Raw genomic sequence first — 13,586 nt, 5'->3', positions numbered from 1 at the left:
CAAATAGCACTTTTCGGTAGTGCTCAAAGCCTACCGTTCCATTAAAGCAGCATTTATTTTTCAACTAAAAAGTAATGAGCCTAATCAGTCCTCCATGACATCAAAATCATAAAAAACAGTTGGCTAATAAGTCCTTTGTTTTACCAGAGCATATATATTTCTATATTTCCAAGTCATGTTTATATTCTTGAAGATCACAGAGTATTAATTAAATGAATTGTAACGATATGAAATCTGACTACGATTATGCTATATCTTTATTAGAGGTTGACCGATTAATCGGAATGGCCGATTAATTAGGGCCGATTAATTAGGGCCTATTTCAAGTTTTCATAACAATCGGAAATCGGTATTTTTGGGCACCGATTTTGCCAATTTAACTTTTTTTTAAATATATATATATATACCTTTATTTAACTAGGCAAGTCAGTTAACTTCTCTAGGGTAGGGGGCAACATTCGGAAATTTGGATGAAAAGCATGCCCAAATTAAACGGCCTTCTACTCGGGCCCAGAAGATATGATATGCATATAACTGGAGATTTGGATAGAAAACACTCTAACGTTTCCAAAACCGTTAAAATAGTGTCTGTGAGTATAATAGAACTGATTTAGCAGGCGAAAACCTGAGAAAAATCCATTCAGACTGGAGTTTTTTGGGGGTTTTGTAGTTTTCTATTCAATGCCATTACAGTATCCATTGATTTAGGACTCAATTTGCAGTTCCTATGCCTTCCACCAGATGTCAACATTCTTTAGAAATCGTTTCAGGCTTGTATTCTTATAAATGAGGGAGTAAGACCAGTCTGAACAAGTGTACCCTACCGTGTCGCAGAGCTTTTTCAGCTGCATGTGCATTTCTTGTTTACCTTTTATATTGACAACGTTATTGTCCGGTTGAAATATTATAGATCATTTAGGCTAAAAACAACCTGAGGATTGAATATAAACATTGTTTGATATGTTTCTATGAACTTTACGGATACAATTTGGATTTTTTTGTCTGATTGTTTTGACTGCGTTTGAGCCTGTGGTTCAGCTAACAAACTGAGTTTTTTGGATATAAAGAGACTTCATCGAACAAAAGGAACATAAAGTAAAGTAAATGAATGTCTTCTGATTGCCACCATATGAAGATCATCAAAGGTAAGGGATTAATTGTATCTCTATTTCTGAGTTTTGTAATGCTTCTGCTTGGCTGGTTACTGTTTGTAATAATTTGTCAACTGGGCAATGTTCTGGGCTAGGTATGCTTTCACCGAAAAGCATTTTATAAATTTGACACTGTGGTTGGTTTAACAAGAAGTTAATCTTTAAATCTATGTAAAATATGTTTTGTTTTCTGAATTTTGATAATGAGCATTCCTGTAATTGAATTTGGTACTCTGCAATCTCACTGGATGTTGGCCAGATGGGACGCTAGCGTCCCACGCACCCTACAGAGGTTAAGAACACATTCTTATTTTCAATGACGGCCTAGGAACGGTGGGTTAACTGCCTTGTTCTGGGGCAGAACGACAGATTTTCACCTTGTCAGCTCGGGGGAACCAAAATTGCAACCTTACAGTTAACTAGTCCAACGTTATGACCACCTACCTACCTCTCGTTGCACTCCACAAGGAGACTGCCTATTACTCAAATTCAGTAAGCCAAGGTGAGTTGCTAGCTAGCATTAAACTTATCTTATAAAAAACAATCAATCAATCATAATCACTAGTTATAACTACACATGGTTGATGATATTACTAGTTTATCTAGCGTGTCCTGCGTTGCATATAATCCATGCAACGCTGTGGGATGATTTAACAAAAGCACAATCGTTGGACTGTCGTTGCTCCAATGTGTACCTAACCATAAACACCAATGCCTTTCTTAAAAGAGAAGAATATATTTTTAAACCTGCATATTCAGGTGAAATTGTGTCACTTCTTCTCTTGCACGCAGAGTCAGGGTATATGCAACAGTTTGAGCAGCCTGGCTCATTGCGAACTAATTTGCCAGAATTTTACGTAATTATGACATAACATTGAAGGTTGTGTAATGTAACAAGAATATTTAGACTTAGGGATGCCACCCGTTAGATAAAATACCAAACGGTTTCGTATTTCACTGAAAGAATAAACGTTTTGTTTTCGAAATGATAGTTTCCGGATTTGACCATATTAATGACAAAAGGCTCGTATTTCTGTGTGTTATTATGTTATAATTAAGTCTATGATTTGATAGAGCAGTCTGACTGAGCGATGGAGGCAGCAGCAGGCTCGTAAGCATTCATTCAAACAGCACTTTCGTGCGTTTTGCTAGCAGCTCTTCGTAAGCACAGCGCTGTTTATGACTTCTAGCCTAAAAGCCTAATGCCTGGTGTAACCGATGTGAAATGGCTAGCTAGTTAGCGGGGTGCGCGCTAATCGCGTTTCAAACGTCACTCGCTCTGAGACTTGGAGTGGTTGTTCCCCTTGCTCTGCATGGGTAACGCTGCTTCGAGGGTGGCTGTTGTCGATGTGTTCGTGGTTCGAGCCCAGGTAGGGGCGAGGAGAGGGACGGAAGCTATACTGTTACTGGCAATACTAAAGTGCCTATAAGAACATCCAATAGTCAAAGGCATATGAAATACAAATGGTATAGAGAGAAATAGTCCTATAAATACTATATTAACTACAACCTAAAACTTCTTACCTTGGAATACCTTGGAAACATGAAGTTTCATGTTAAAAGGAACCACCAACTTTCATATGTTCTCATGTTCTGAGCAAGGAACTCAAACGTTAGCTTTTTTACATGGCACATATTGCACTTTTACTTTCTTCTCCAACACTTTGTTTTTGCATTATTTAAACCAAATTGAACATGTTTCATTATTTGAGGCTAAATAGATTTTTATTGATGTATTATATTAAGTTAAAATAAGTGTTCATTCGGTATTGTTGTAATTGTCATTATTACAAATAAATAAATAATAATCGGAATCTGCTTTTTTTTGGTCCTCCAATAATCGGTGTTGAAAAATCATAATCGGTCGACCTCTAATCTTTATGTGAAGGACATCAATTTATGGCCACTTATGTAAACTAAAACATTGATTTTTCATGCAATAGATGTCGTTCAATTGGTAATATTCATTTTTGTCTTCTAAGGAAGAGGAAAGTAATCTAAAAGTATGATTACGTTAATGAGTTTGGGTAATCCAAAAGTTACTTTTACTGATTACAATTTTGGACAGGTTAACTAATAACTAACGAATTACATTTAGAAAGTAACAGACCCAACCCTGTCTATCATGAATCACATAGCAAACAGTTATTTTCTGATGACCTAAGAATAGTCTTGCATCAACATTGAGACACCGACATTGCCTGTGCCTAGGGTGTGGAGACAGCAGCACCAATTTACTAAGGTAAAAATTTCAGACTAGCACATGTCTTGCCATATTCTTCTCTCCCAGAGGAGGCCATGTTTTCCTTGCTTCACACAAAAGATGCTGCAGCAACATCTATAGCACCTGCAAAACCAACCTAGCCAATCAGCAGGCGTGCATCTAACCCACAGGATGAGCTTCGAGCAATTGCTAGGCATTACATCAGAGTGATGAGTCAATCCCTGGGCTTGGGGGACAATACAACACATGCCCCAGTCCTTTATATCTGTCCCTCCCAACAGCCATACCAAGAATGAATGTGTGTGTTGTGTGTCTATCTGTGTGGACATGTTTAACTATATTTGTGGAGACCAGAAGTCCCCACAAGAATAGTAAAACAAAAATTCGACCAACTGGGGATATTTTGCCAGTCCCAACAAGGAAACATTTTATTTCTAGGGGGTTGAGGTTTATGGTAAAAATGTGTGTTAAGATAAGAGGTGTAAAGGTTAGGGTTAGATTTTGGGGTTAGCGGTTAAGGTTAGGGTTAAGTTTAGTGGTTAGGGAAAATACAATTTTGAATGGGAATCAATTGTGTCCTCACAAGGTTAGTAAAACAAGACCATGGGTGTGTGTGTATATGTCTAGGGGATGTGGTTAGCATGTTTTAGTAGTCGTGTGTATGTATGTGTGTGTGTGTGTGTGTGTGTGCGCGCGTGCGTGAGGGGTGCCATACAGGGTCGCCTCTCAACTTTCGAAGGCCTTTCCACTTCAATGAAGAAAAAAATCCATTCAGAGACCAGGGTGGGCGAGGGGAGAGGGAGGTTGCTTTTCAGCAAACCAAAACCCCTTTCTCTACTCCCTCCAATACTCTATAGAATGTCCAGAGCTTACACAATGCAAATCAGTCTGGGTCCCTATTCATGGATTGATTAATATGCAAAGACGGCCCATCCTTATCAAACAGTCAGCAATAAAAAAAATACAACGCAAGCTGCCAGTGGAGTCATTTTGGATTTTTCATCCCTTTGGCCTTTCAACTGCAATTGGTTCATTCAATAAGTGAAATATGAAACCATTTGGTTTCGATAATAACATCCCAGTTTTTGACAATTGTTCCACATTAACTCACTGATCTTAATATGAGACAGTAAAACCATGGCATTGTCATGGCTGTCCTGTGAGGATACAAATAGGTCAGATCAGGTTTGCAAAGAATAACTTCAACCAGACCCCCTCTCAACCGCAGAGGGGGGGGGGGGAGGGAACTTGTGGGGGTTAACAACCCTCTTGTAAATCAAGGAGAGACGATTCAGGTCTCTAATGTGGCTTTGTTTCAAGAGACTTTTCACGCCGAAACTCTAACACGTTCAAAAGTGAATACAGGAACAATAATTTTAACACAGAACGTGGGGAATGGTCAGAGAACACTAATGTCATTTTGTTTGTTATTTTGTGATGTCATTAAAAATGTTATAAAGGAAATACTGTAACTTGGAAAGTATACCCACTACATGTATGAAGTTTCCATCCGATGTGTTATGCATGTAATATGAAAAATGATGAAAGTGTTTTTGTTAAGAGAGGGATATGATTTTAGGAGCCATAAGAGATCATTGTTTTACATACACTTTGCACAGTGACAAGTCACGCCAATGAGTGAGGTCAGAGAGCATGTCAGCATGACGGAACCAAACTTTTGAACAAACTATATCAAATTATGGGTTAAGAATTAGTATATCAGACCAGAAAAGTGTGACGCTGTAGCTACACGCTAAAAGTGGTTTGAACTCTGAATCTCAACACGAGGTAGAGACATTATTCTCACCTCCTGGACAATCAATGGTATGGCTGATTAGCAGTCCTAAGTTTAATATCTTCGAAAGAGAATTTAAGTAGGACCATCTTACTACTCTACTCAAACCATCGCATTACGTTACTCGCATTATCCCACTGAGAACCATCGACCCGGCTGGCTAGCCTATCTTCAGAGAACCATCTTCAGGAGCGATTGGAAGGAAAATAAACTCTGTAGTTCTGTTCAGGACTACACGACAAGTCATTGGACAACTACAAAAGGACAACAGTATGAAACTTGTCGAAACCATTTTTGACAATCAAAAAGTGCCGCAAAAAGGACCAACTCCCATTACAAGGTGGCCCGGTCCACCGAGAGAGATCCGGCAAACCAAGACATGTCACGTAAATACATTTATGATTTCTTAATAAAACAGGGCGGCGGTTCGTGTACAAAGTATATGATTACTGTAAGTGAGAGAAGTTTCTAAATGTACCAAAATAGTATGTCTCTGTCCCTCTCTGCCCCCCTCTCCATCTCTTTTGTAACAAGCAGCCATGTTGTGTCATTCTGCTAGGGACCTGTTTTTAACGTATTAAGTGTGTATATTTATCCTGTATTACCATTTACTTAGATAGTAAATAAATAATTAAACTCATTTGTGTAGTACTGAATCATAAGTAAGGTTCTGGTTTTTGCAGATGCAAAGAGGTTAAAACTGTTCAGAAGGGTGATGTGACACGAGGTTCTGATTTAATAAATTGACTGTTTTTTTGTTGTTACCCCTTTTTCGTGGTATCCAATTGGTAGTTCCAGTCCGCTTTCAGTCTATTATTGCACTTGCTAAGGTCTTACTCAATAATTAAATGTACTTTTGACTGGATTGGTTGAAAGGGGCTCTCTTAAGTTTATTTTCCATGAAGAACAGTCATCATTGGGATGAAATCAATTCTTCCAAAGGAGGCTTATCAATGAACCACAGAAAATCACACTTTGGCTCACTAAATTGAATTGCCACCCATCTCCACAATCACACAGTCTTTTGAACAATCCTAGACACACAGGGGTTCTCCAACATCTTAGTGAACAAAATCAGCATTGACCGCAGAATCTGCTGCGAGAATCTAACTCGACTCACAGCGAGGGAGAGCTGTGACACACTGGTCTGCAAAGGAGGCCATTGTAAATGCAGATTCGAACAGAAATGTGCTGAGCTTTGATTGGTTATCTTTAAAAAAAAATCTATCCTGGGGTGTTGAGACCTCACGTTGTTTGGAAGGAGGCGGCGCTCAGAGACTGTGTGTGGTTTTCCATGTGGGTGTTGGAGTGAGAAAGACAGAGGAGAACCAATCAGTGAAAAAGCAAATCCCCTCATTATCGACATATCATGCAGAGAAAATACAAATAGCCTTTCCAATTGAAGTCAGGAGGACTGCAGGTGAGCTGACAGAAGGAATGATAAACTTTAAAATAGGTTGTGGTTAACCCCACAAAAAAAGAGCAGATTTGTATTACATACAGGATGAATGACCTGTACTTCATACACACAGACGTAGCCAATCATTACAAACAAGAGTAGAGCTACGTTGAAGACTATCAATGTTATGCCAAATTTAAAGTACAATTTACCTCCACTTTGGGTACACACAATGCTGTACATTATTATTATTATTATGTACATTACAGAGTAGTCTAAAACTTTGTGTGTGTATCCCTTTAAACGCTATGCCTCTCACCTAACAGGAACGGGGCAGGGTTTGAACCTGGATCTTTTATTCATATCTCATTCCAAGCAACAGACCGAAAGCCTTATAATTTCCCTTGTTAAGCTGCTTTTTACAGTTTCCCCCTCTCAAAAAAGGGAATCATATTTTCATAGTGGCTTTGAACTTGCCACATGAGTTGAAATCCCAGATGTTAACCATCTTGGAAATGTTTATTTTCTGTCCAACTGTTGACTAATCTTAAACTTCACCCTCTTCTTAAGGTAAACTCTACTCCGAACACAAAAACAACACACTTTTTGCAACAAGTCTTTGCACTCCCCATTTTTTATTTGCTTAATTTTAAAGAACTCCCTGAAGTGTGTTCTCTCCTGGACTTACTTTTTTGACATTGATGCGGACCTGAACCTACCAAAAAGCACCAGAGTCAGGAGCTTCCGAGAGAATGCCATCAATGTGATGGGAATCTGTGGCGGGAGCCATCGTTTGGCTGGCAGTCACGTGCACTTAATGGTAAGGGTCATAACATGTCAACACCAGACAACACCAAACAACAGCACAGGCACAGTTTTTGCACCACTACCATCTGTCACAAATCACACAGCCCCAATGCAATATTCCAAATGTGACAGGAGCCAACTACAAAACCTCCTTAAAACAGCTTCCGAGAGACAAATGTGATGTAAGAAAAAGAGAAGGGAAGAATGGCTTCTCACTTGACTGAGTCTGGGAATGAAATGTAACCAGCAACAGCTCCCTGTCTGTCTAGTTGGATCCCCTATGTGCTCTCTGACTTCAGACTGATGGCAACAGATGTGATGATACACCTCCATTCCACAGAACTAGTTACTGTTAATACTCCCCCAACCAGCCAAAGCCTTTGTCTTGCTGCCTTTTAGTCCAGCCAGTCGTAAAATATAAGCCACATTTCATGTTCAATTAGTTTCTTTCTCAAACAATATACAGTATATCATTTCATCCAGCAAAGAATCTAGCGGCATTTTCTTGGATGTTGGCCATTGTTCCTTGTTAGTAGTCACTGGCATTGGAATGTAATTATCAGCGAACTGGAACTGAATACTTTTAATTACATTGTTCCTGCTTTCTAACAGCATATTACTGTTGTTACTTGCTTAGGACTAACACCTCACAGGCTAATCAAATAATGTCATCCTTTTTAAAATTGTATTTAACCTTTATTTACCTTACCTTAACTCAGTTAAGAACAAATTCTTATTTATAACAACGGCCTACCCCGGCCAAAACCAGACAACGCTGGGGAAATTGTGCGCCGCCCTATGGGACTCCCAATCACAGCAAGATGTGATACAGCCTGGATTTGAACCAGGGACTGTAGTGATGCCTCTTGCACTGAGATGCAGTGCCTTAGACCGCTGCGCCACGCAACTCCCTTTCAATGGAGTGGGACTTAGTTATTCACAATTGTTAAATTATCTATCTATAGTCCATTGCACTTTCCCTCCTCAAAATGAACTGAATCTAGGTATTTCTAGTGAACACTGGAGTAGGCTACTGATTTTGAGGAGCTCTTAATATTCCCCCTACCGTTTCTTAGTCCTCATGACCATTTTCTTCCTCACAATGTCACTGGAGCTACCCTTCTCCTAAACCTCCCTAGCTCAACCAAAGACAAAAGTGATTTGTGTTTGTCAATAAAAAAAACATACTCATTCTCATCTTTATGCAAAAACACACATGTAGGCCTATTCTTAACAATTAGTTTTATGGAATGTGTATCTGCATGTGCATGTGTGTCAGAGAGAGCGAGGAGGGGGGTCCTCCTGCCTGAGGACAGCACTCTCTGATTGGATAGAATTGTTTACCATGGAATTCACAATGACTACTGAGCCCTTTCTTTAGATCTTTACATAAATAGTCAGTGGCGTTTATACATGGATGCCAAAGAAAGCCAGCCCCCCCAACCATAAAAATCCCAACCATAAAAATCAATGCCTTTCTTAAAATCAATACTAATAATAGTATTGTGTAATAATCCCTAGTTTACAATTGGCTCATTCATCCCCCTCCTCTCCACTGTAACTATTCCCCAGGTCGTTGCTGCAAATGAGAACGTGTTCTCAGTCAACTTAACTGGTAAAATAACGGATAAATTAAAATAAAACACACATAAATAAAATAACCTTTATTTAACTAGGCAAGTCAGTTATGAACAAATTCTTATTTTCAATGACGGCCTAGAAACAGTGGGTTAACTGCCTGTTCAGGGGCAGAACGACAGATTTGTACCTTGTCGGCTTGCAACCTTCCGGTTCCTAGTCCAATGCTCTAACCACTAGGCCACCCCGCCACCCCGCCACCCCGCTAAACCTGCATATTTAGTTAAAATAAATTCATGTTAGCAGTCAATATTAACTGGGGAAATTGTCACTTCTTTTGCATTTTGTGCAAGCTGAGTCAGGGTATATGCAGCAGTTTGGACCGCCAGGATCGTTGCTAACTGTTTGAAGACCATTTCTTCCTTACAAAGACCGTAATTAATTTGCCAGAATTTTACATAATTATAACATAACATTGAAGGTTGTGCAATGTAACAGCAATATTTAGACTTATGGATGCCACCCGTTTGGTATTAGATAAAATACAGAACGTTTCCGTATTTCAAGGAAAGAATAAACGTTTTGTTTTCAAAATGATAGGTTGTTAATACGGTCAAATCCGGAAACTAACAACCTATTTCTGTGTGTTTATTATATTATAATAAAGTATTTGATTTGATATTTGATAGAGCAGTCTGACTGAGTGGTGGTAGCGGTGAACCACTAGCTTTCATATGTTCTCATGTTCTGAGCAAGGATCAGAAACGTTAGCTTTTTTACATGGCACATATTGCACTTTTACTTTCTTCTCCAACACTGTGTTTTTGCATTATTTCAACCAAATTGAACATGTTTCATTATTTATTTGAGATTAAATCGATTTTTATTTATGGATTATATTAAGTTCAAATGAAAGTGTTCATTCAGTATTGTTGAAATTGTCATTATTACAAATATATATATCAATCGGTATTAGCATTTTTTGGTCCTCCAATAATCGGTATTGGCGTTGAAAAATCATAATCGGTCGACCTCTAAAGCTGACCACACCGCTCGCGTCACGTGCGCAAGCATTCTAAAACAAATGTATACATACATGTTATTCAATCATTGCACCCACATTGCTCGTGAGCGTCTGCGTGGCCAGGCGCTAAAATAGAAATTGGTTCTATTTGTGACTCTCAACTTGCTGCAAGTCCAGCCTCTCCCATCTCCTCATTGGTTTTTAGGAGCATATACCCATGTGAGTAATTGAAAGAACTTAGGTCCACACTCCGGTCAGTTGTAGTAATGCTGTAAAGTTGGTTGCCAACTGCCATATAAAGGCCAAATAAGAAAACGAAGCCTGAAGGAAGGAGGAGAGATGAGGAGAAACAAATTTGGTTTATCTGTGGATTAATTGTCCAAGTAGAAGACCTTGTGCATTTCAGGTAAAATAACAACCCAAATATATACCAGGACAAATTAGCTAGCAACAGCAAGCTAGCTAGCTTAATTGCCATAAATGTTTAAGGCTTTTTGACCTGTCCCCAAATTAATATAATTTGTTCAGAGTTTGTTTTGACATTTCAACCTGTGTGTCCTGATCGCTTCTGATGTGGGTGAACAAAATCAACTAGGGCAGCAGACGCACACAGCAGACGCACACGAGCTTGTGGTTTGGTCAGCATGTTACTGTATGCTTTGTAGACTTCACCAAACAGAGGTTGCTATCCGGTTTGGTGATAAAACAAAGGTGTGATTGAATTTATTCTGACACTGTATTCTTATTGTCTCAGTCTTTATGCCTATATATTACAGTCACAAAGCATAGGAATTTAACAGGTTATAGCGCAAACAACGCAAATATCACAACACAGGTTAATTTATTTTTGGGGGGTGGGCTTCCCCAGTGATTTTACTCACACCCTGCTACTGATAATAGTAGCATATATTCTCCATAGACAGAAAGAAAAACACTGTACAAGCCATGGGTTTCTGTTTTCTCTCCCAAAAATCAATAGGCCAATTCGGGGGAGAAAAATAATATCAGTCGCATATACAAAGTGTCATATAACCCTGACTGGAAGGGCTTACTAGGTCCATCAAATGTATGTATAATGTCAAATGTATTGAGGTAGCTACCTATGCTACTATGTGGTTCATGTTACAAGCATGCACGGTCTGTCAGCACGGAGCTCCATTAATCAAATACAATGTAGCCTATCATATTGAAGGCTGTAACTCTGTAACTGACAATCAGCCTCGGGATATTTTCAATCACCTCACATGTACGCATGAATTTATAAAAAAAACTCCTTTAAACACTTGTCATTAAAAACAAAATAAGACATTAGGCTTTCACGTTTAACCTAGAATACTATAATCCACTAAGAAATGCCGTAGCTAGCGCGTTCTAATTTATATTTTGCATGTGCATAGAATTGAGGACAGAAAAACAAAGCATCCCCATTAGCAACCAACGTTTGAGCACAATATGTGCGAGACCTCAACATCTATATTTAATGCATAAAAAGCTACCCAACTCATTTTATTAGACTACTGTAAATGGTTATAGGTTTCTCAGAAATGTTATGTGACAGGCATCAAATCTAACACACAATCTAAAATCTCTTTGAAGGATTTTGCTGACACAAAGGTGAACCAATGAAATGCTTGTTTCCCCAAGACCAAATGCACCCATCTTCCCCTTGGAGCTTAACCCACTCCTCAGCAACAACAACGCTCAGGGTTAGGAAAAACAGGTTGTCAAACTGCTCCTATCAAACCATGTCTAGTCCAGTGAGCCCAAATCACGAGGAATACAGCTCAATTAAAGGACAAATGATATTATCTTATTACGCAGATAGTTACCAGCAGCCTACGGACAGTAGCCTACGGACATTAGACTATTCGGGATTTAGTCTATACGGCGATGAAATAAGGCACAAAATATAGTTAATTTCCCTTCATGTTACCACAGCCATTATTGAGAGAACATAGCCTACTATCCCGTTTCTCTCATGTTTCCATAGCCTCTGTGTCCTTCCTATATCCGAGGCAACAGCTCCAATATGATATAACTAACTGTCCATTGAAACACATTTGAGACGCGGTAAGCACGGATGAGATACGGATGCTTCTATAAAGTGAACAAACACTGAACTTTCAGAATTTATAGAAAACTTTCATTATTCAATGAATAAAGGTGGCCATCTCCAATAAAACATTTGAATTATTTATAAAAACAATCTTACCTGCATAGCCAAAGAAGAGCAATGCCCAGATGAGATCCATTGTTTGAATCATTGCAATATCACAAAGTTATTCTCCTTGAAGAATAGATAGACAGACTTGGCTGGAAGAGTTCTGTGTTCTGAATAAATATTTGTTTTCCAACTATTGTATTCTGATAGCAATATTATAATTGGTCCTTGCCGCTACCCTGGAACACACGCGAGTAGAACGAAGAATGAGTGACAAGCAGCAGCCGTAGCACACACAACACGAATTAATCCGCCAGGGCAAAGCGTTTGCGCTCACACGCTCGAGGGGGGAAATGGGATGCAGGCACAAACTAGTGCGCTCAGTTATTCGTTCTCCACTGCGGCTGCACAGAGACGGCTGATGGTGTGTTAGGAAAATCTTGTCATGGAGTTTGTGAATATTTCGGATTAGGAATCTCACGAAGCCACTTTTGAGCCTTACAAAACAGAAGTGCATTTTGAGAAGATCTTTAACCAAAAATATTTTGCCCGGTTATTTTCAACCATGAAAAAAATGTAAGTCTACATCCGCACCTGCAGAGGAGATGTGCAGTTTTGCGCAATTGTGCATTGTCTCCACCTACTGTTTATCACCATGTGACTCGCCAAATTACCAGTTCATCTTTCTCATTATGAAAATTAATGTGCAGCTTTCCTTATTGGTTCCCACGTTTTGTATTTAGCACCTAATTTAACCACACTGTGGTACCTACTTAGTCCATAAATGCATGAATCTTAAACCAGTCCGTATTTTTTTTAGGAAGCTCAGTCACCATCTGGTCATGACAACGACACTCGGCGACCTAATTAATAGCCTAAAATGCTTCCCGGGAAAATAGGGCATCCTCTGCACTGCGTCACCCAAGTCCCCTCTAACTAAACTGCATATTTTTATAGTTTCCAATTCCTGTTAGCAGTAAGGGACTACACAGAAATCCTGCAAGTGGCACGCCTCCCTTTATGCCAAGTGAAAAACACATTTAATGTTAAGTTTCAGGATGACTAGAGCAGACAATTCATTAGCAGGTGCAACATGAGGTTGTCCATAGAAAACCGAGAGTTGCATTTCTATGGCCATTTGATTAATAGTCTACTTAGCATTTTACACCATATATATTTAACATAATTTCATGCCTTCAACGGCTATCTGTCATGAGCAGATATTCTCATATTCCATATTCACACAAGTGATATCCATTTGATCAATGGAACTTGCTCCTATGGTTAATATCTGATTGAAAAAGGTGAAAAGGCCTACTTATGCATGAACATGTAGACCACAGTACACTGTCCAAAACATATAAAATCCATAATCAGATAGGCATCTTGCAGTAAGACAAACTGAGATTCTATCTACCAGCTGTAATTAAATTCCCATTGGCAAGAG

General features: G+C 39.0%; 1 protein-coding gene across 19 annotated transcripts in view; it reads right to left on the bottom strand.

Annotated features, from left to right (window-relative positions):
* The window catches only part of LOC110533530 (neural cell adhesion molecule 1), a 321,863-nt gene extending 309,364 nt beyond the window's left edge, over positions 1–12,499 (bottom strand). For 5 of the 19 annotated variants that reach the window (XM_036989939.1, XM_036989937.1, XM_036989938.1 and 2 more), the window contains exon 1: positions 12,191–12,498. In XM_036989939.1, coding sequence (XP_036845834.1) covers positions 12,191–12,242 — 52 coding nt within the window. In that variant the 5' untranslated portion in view covers positions 12,243–12,498. Of the gene's footprint in view, positions 1–12,190 lie in introns of all 19 variants that reach the window. The other 14 variants (XM_021617839.2, XM_021617840.2, XM_021617843.2 and 11 more) reach the window with 12 other exon arrangements.
* Between the last annotated feature and the right edge of the window lie 1,087 nt (positions 12,500–13,586).

This window comes from Oncorhynchus mykiss, chromosome 10 (assembly GCF_013265735.2).
Source record: "Oncorhynchus mykiss isolate Arlee chromosome 10, USDA_OmykA_1.1, whole genome shotgun sequence".
Lineage (NCBI taxonomy): Eukaryota > Metazoa > Chordata > Actinopteri > Salmoniformes > Salmonidae > Oncorhynchus > Oncorhynchus mykiss.
The sequence above is the reverse complement of the archived record's forward strand: the minus strand, read 5'-3'. Positions and strand labels throughout refer to the sequence as shown.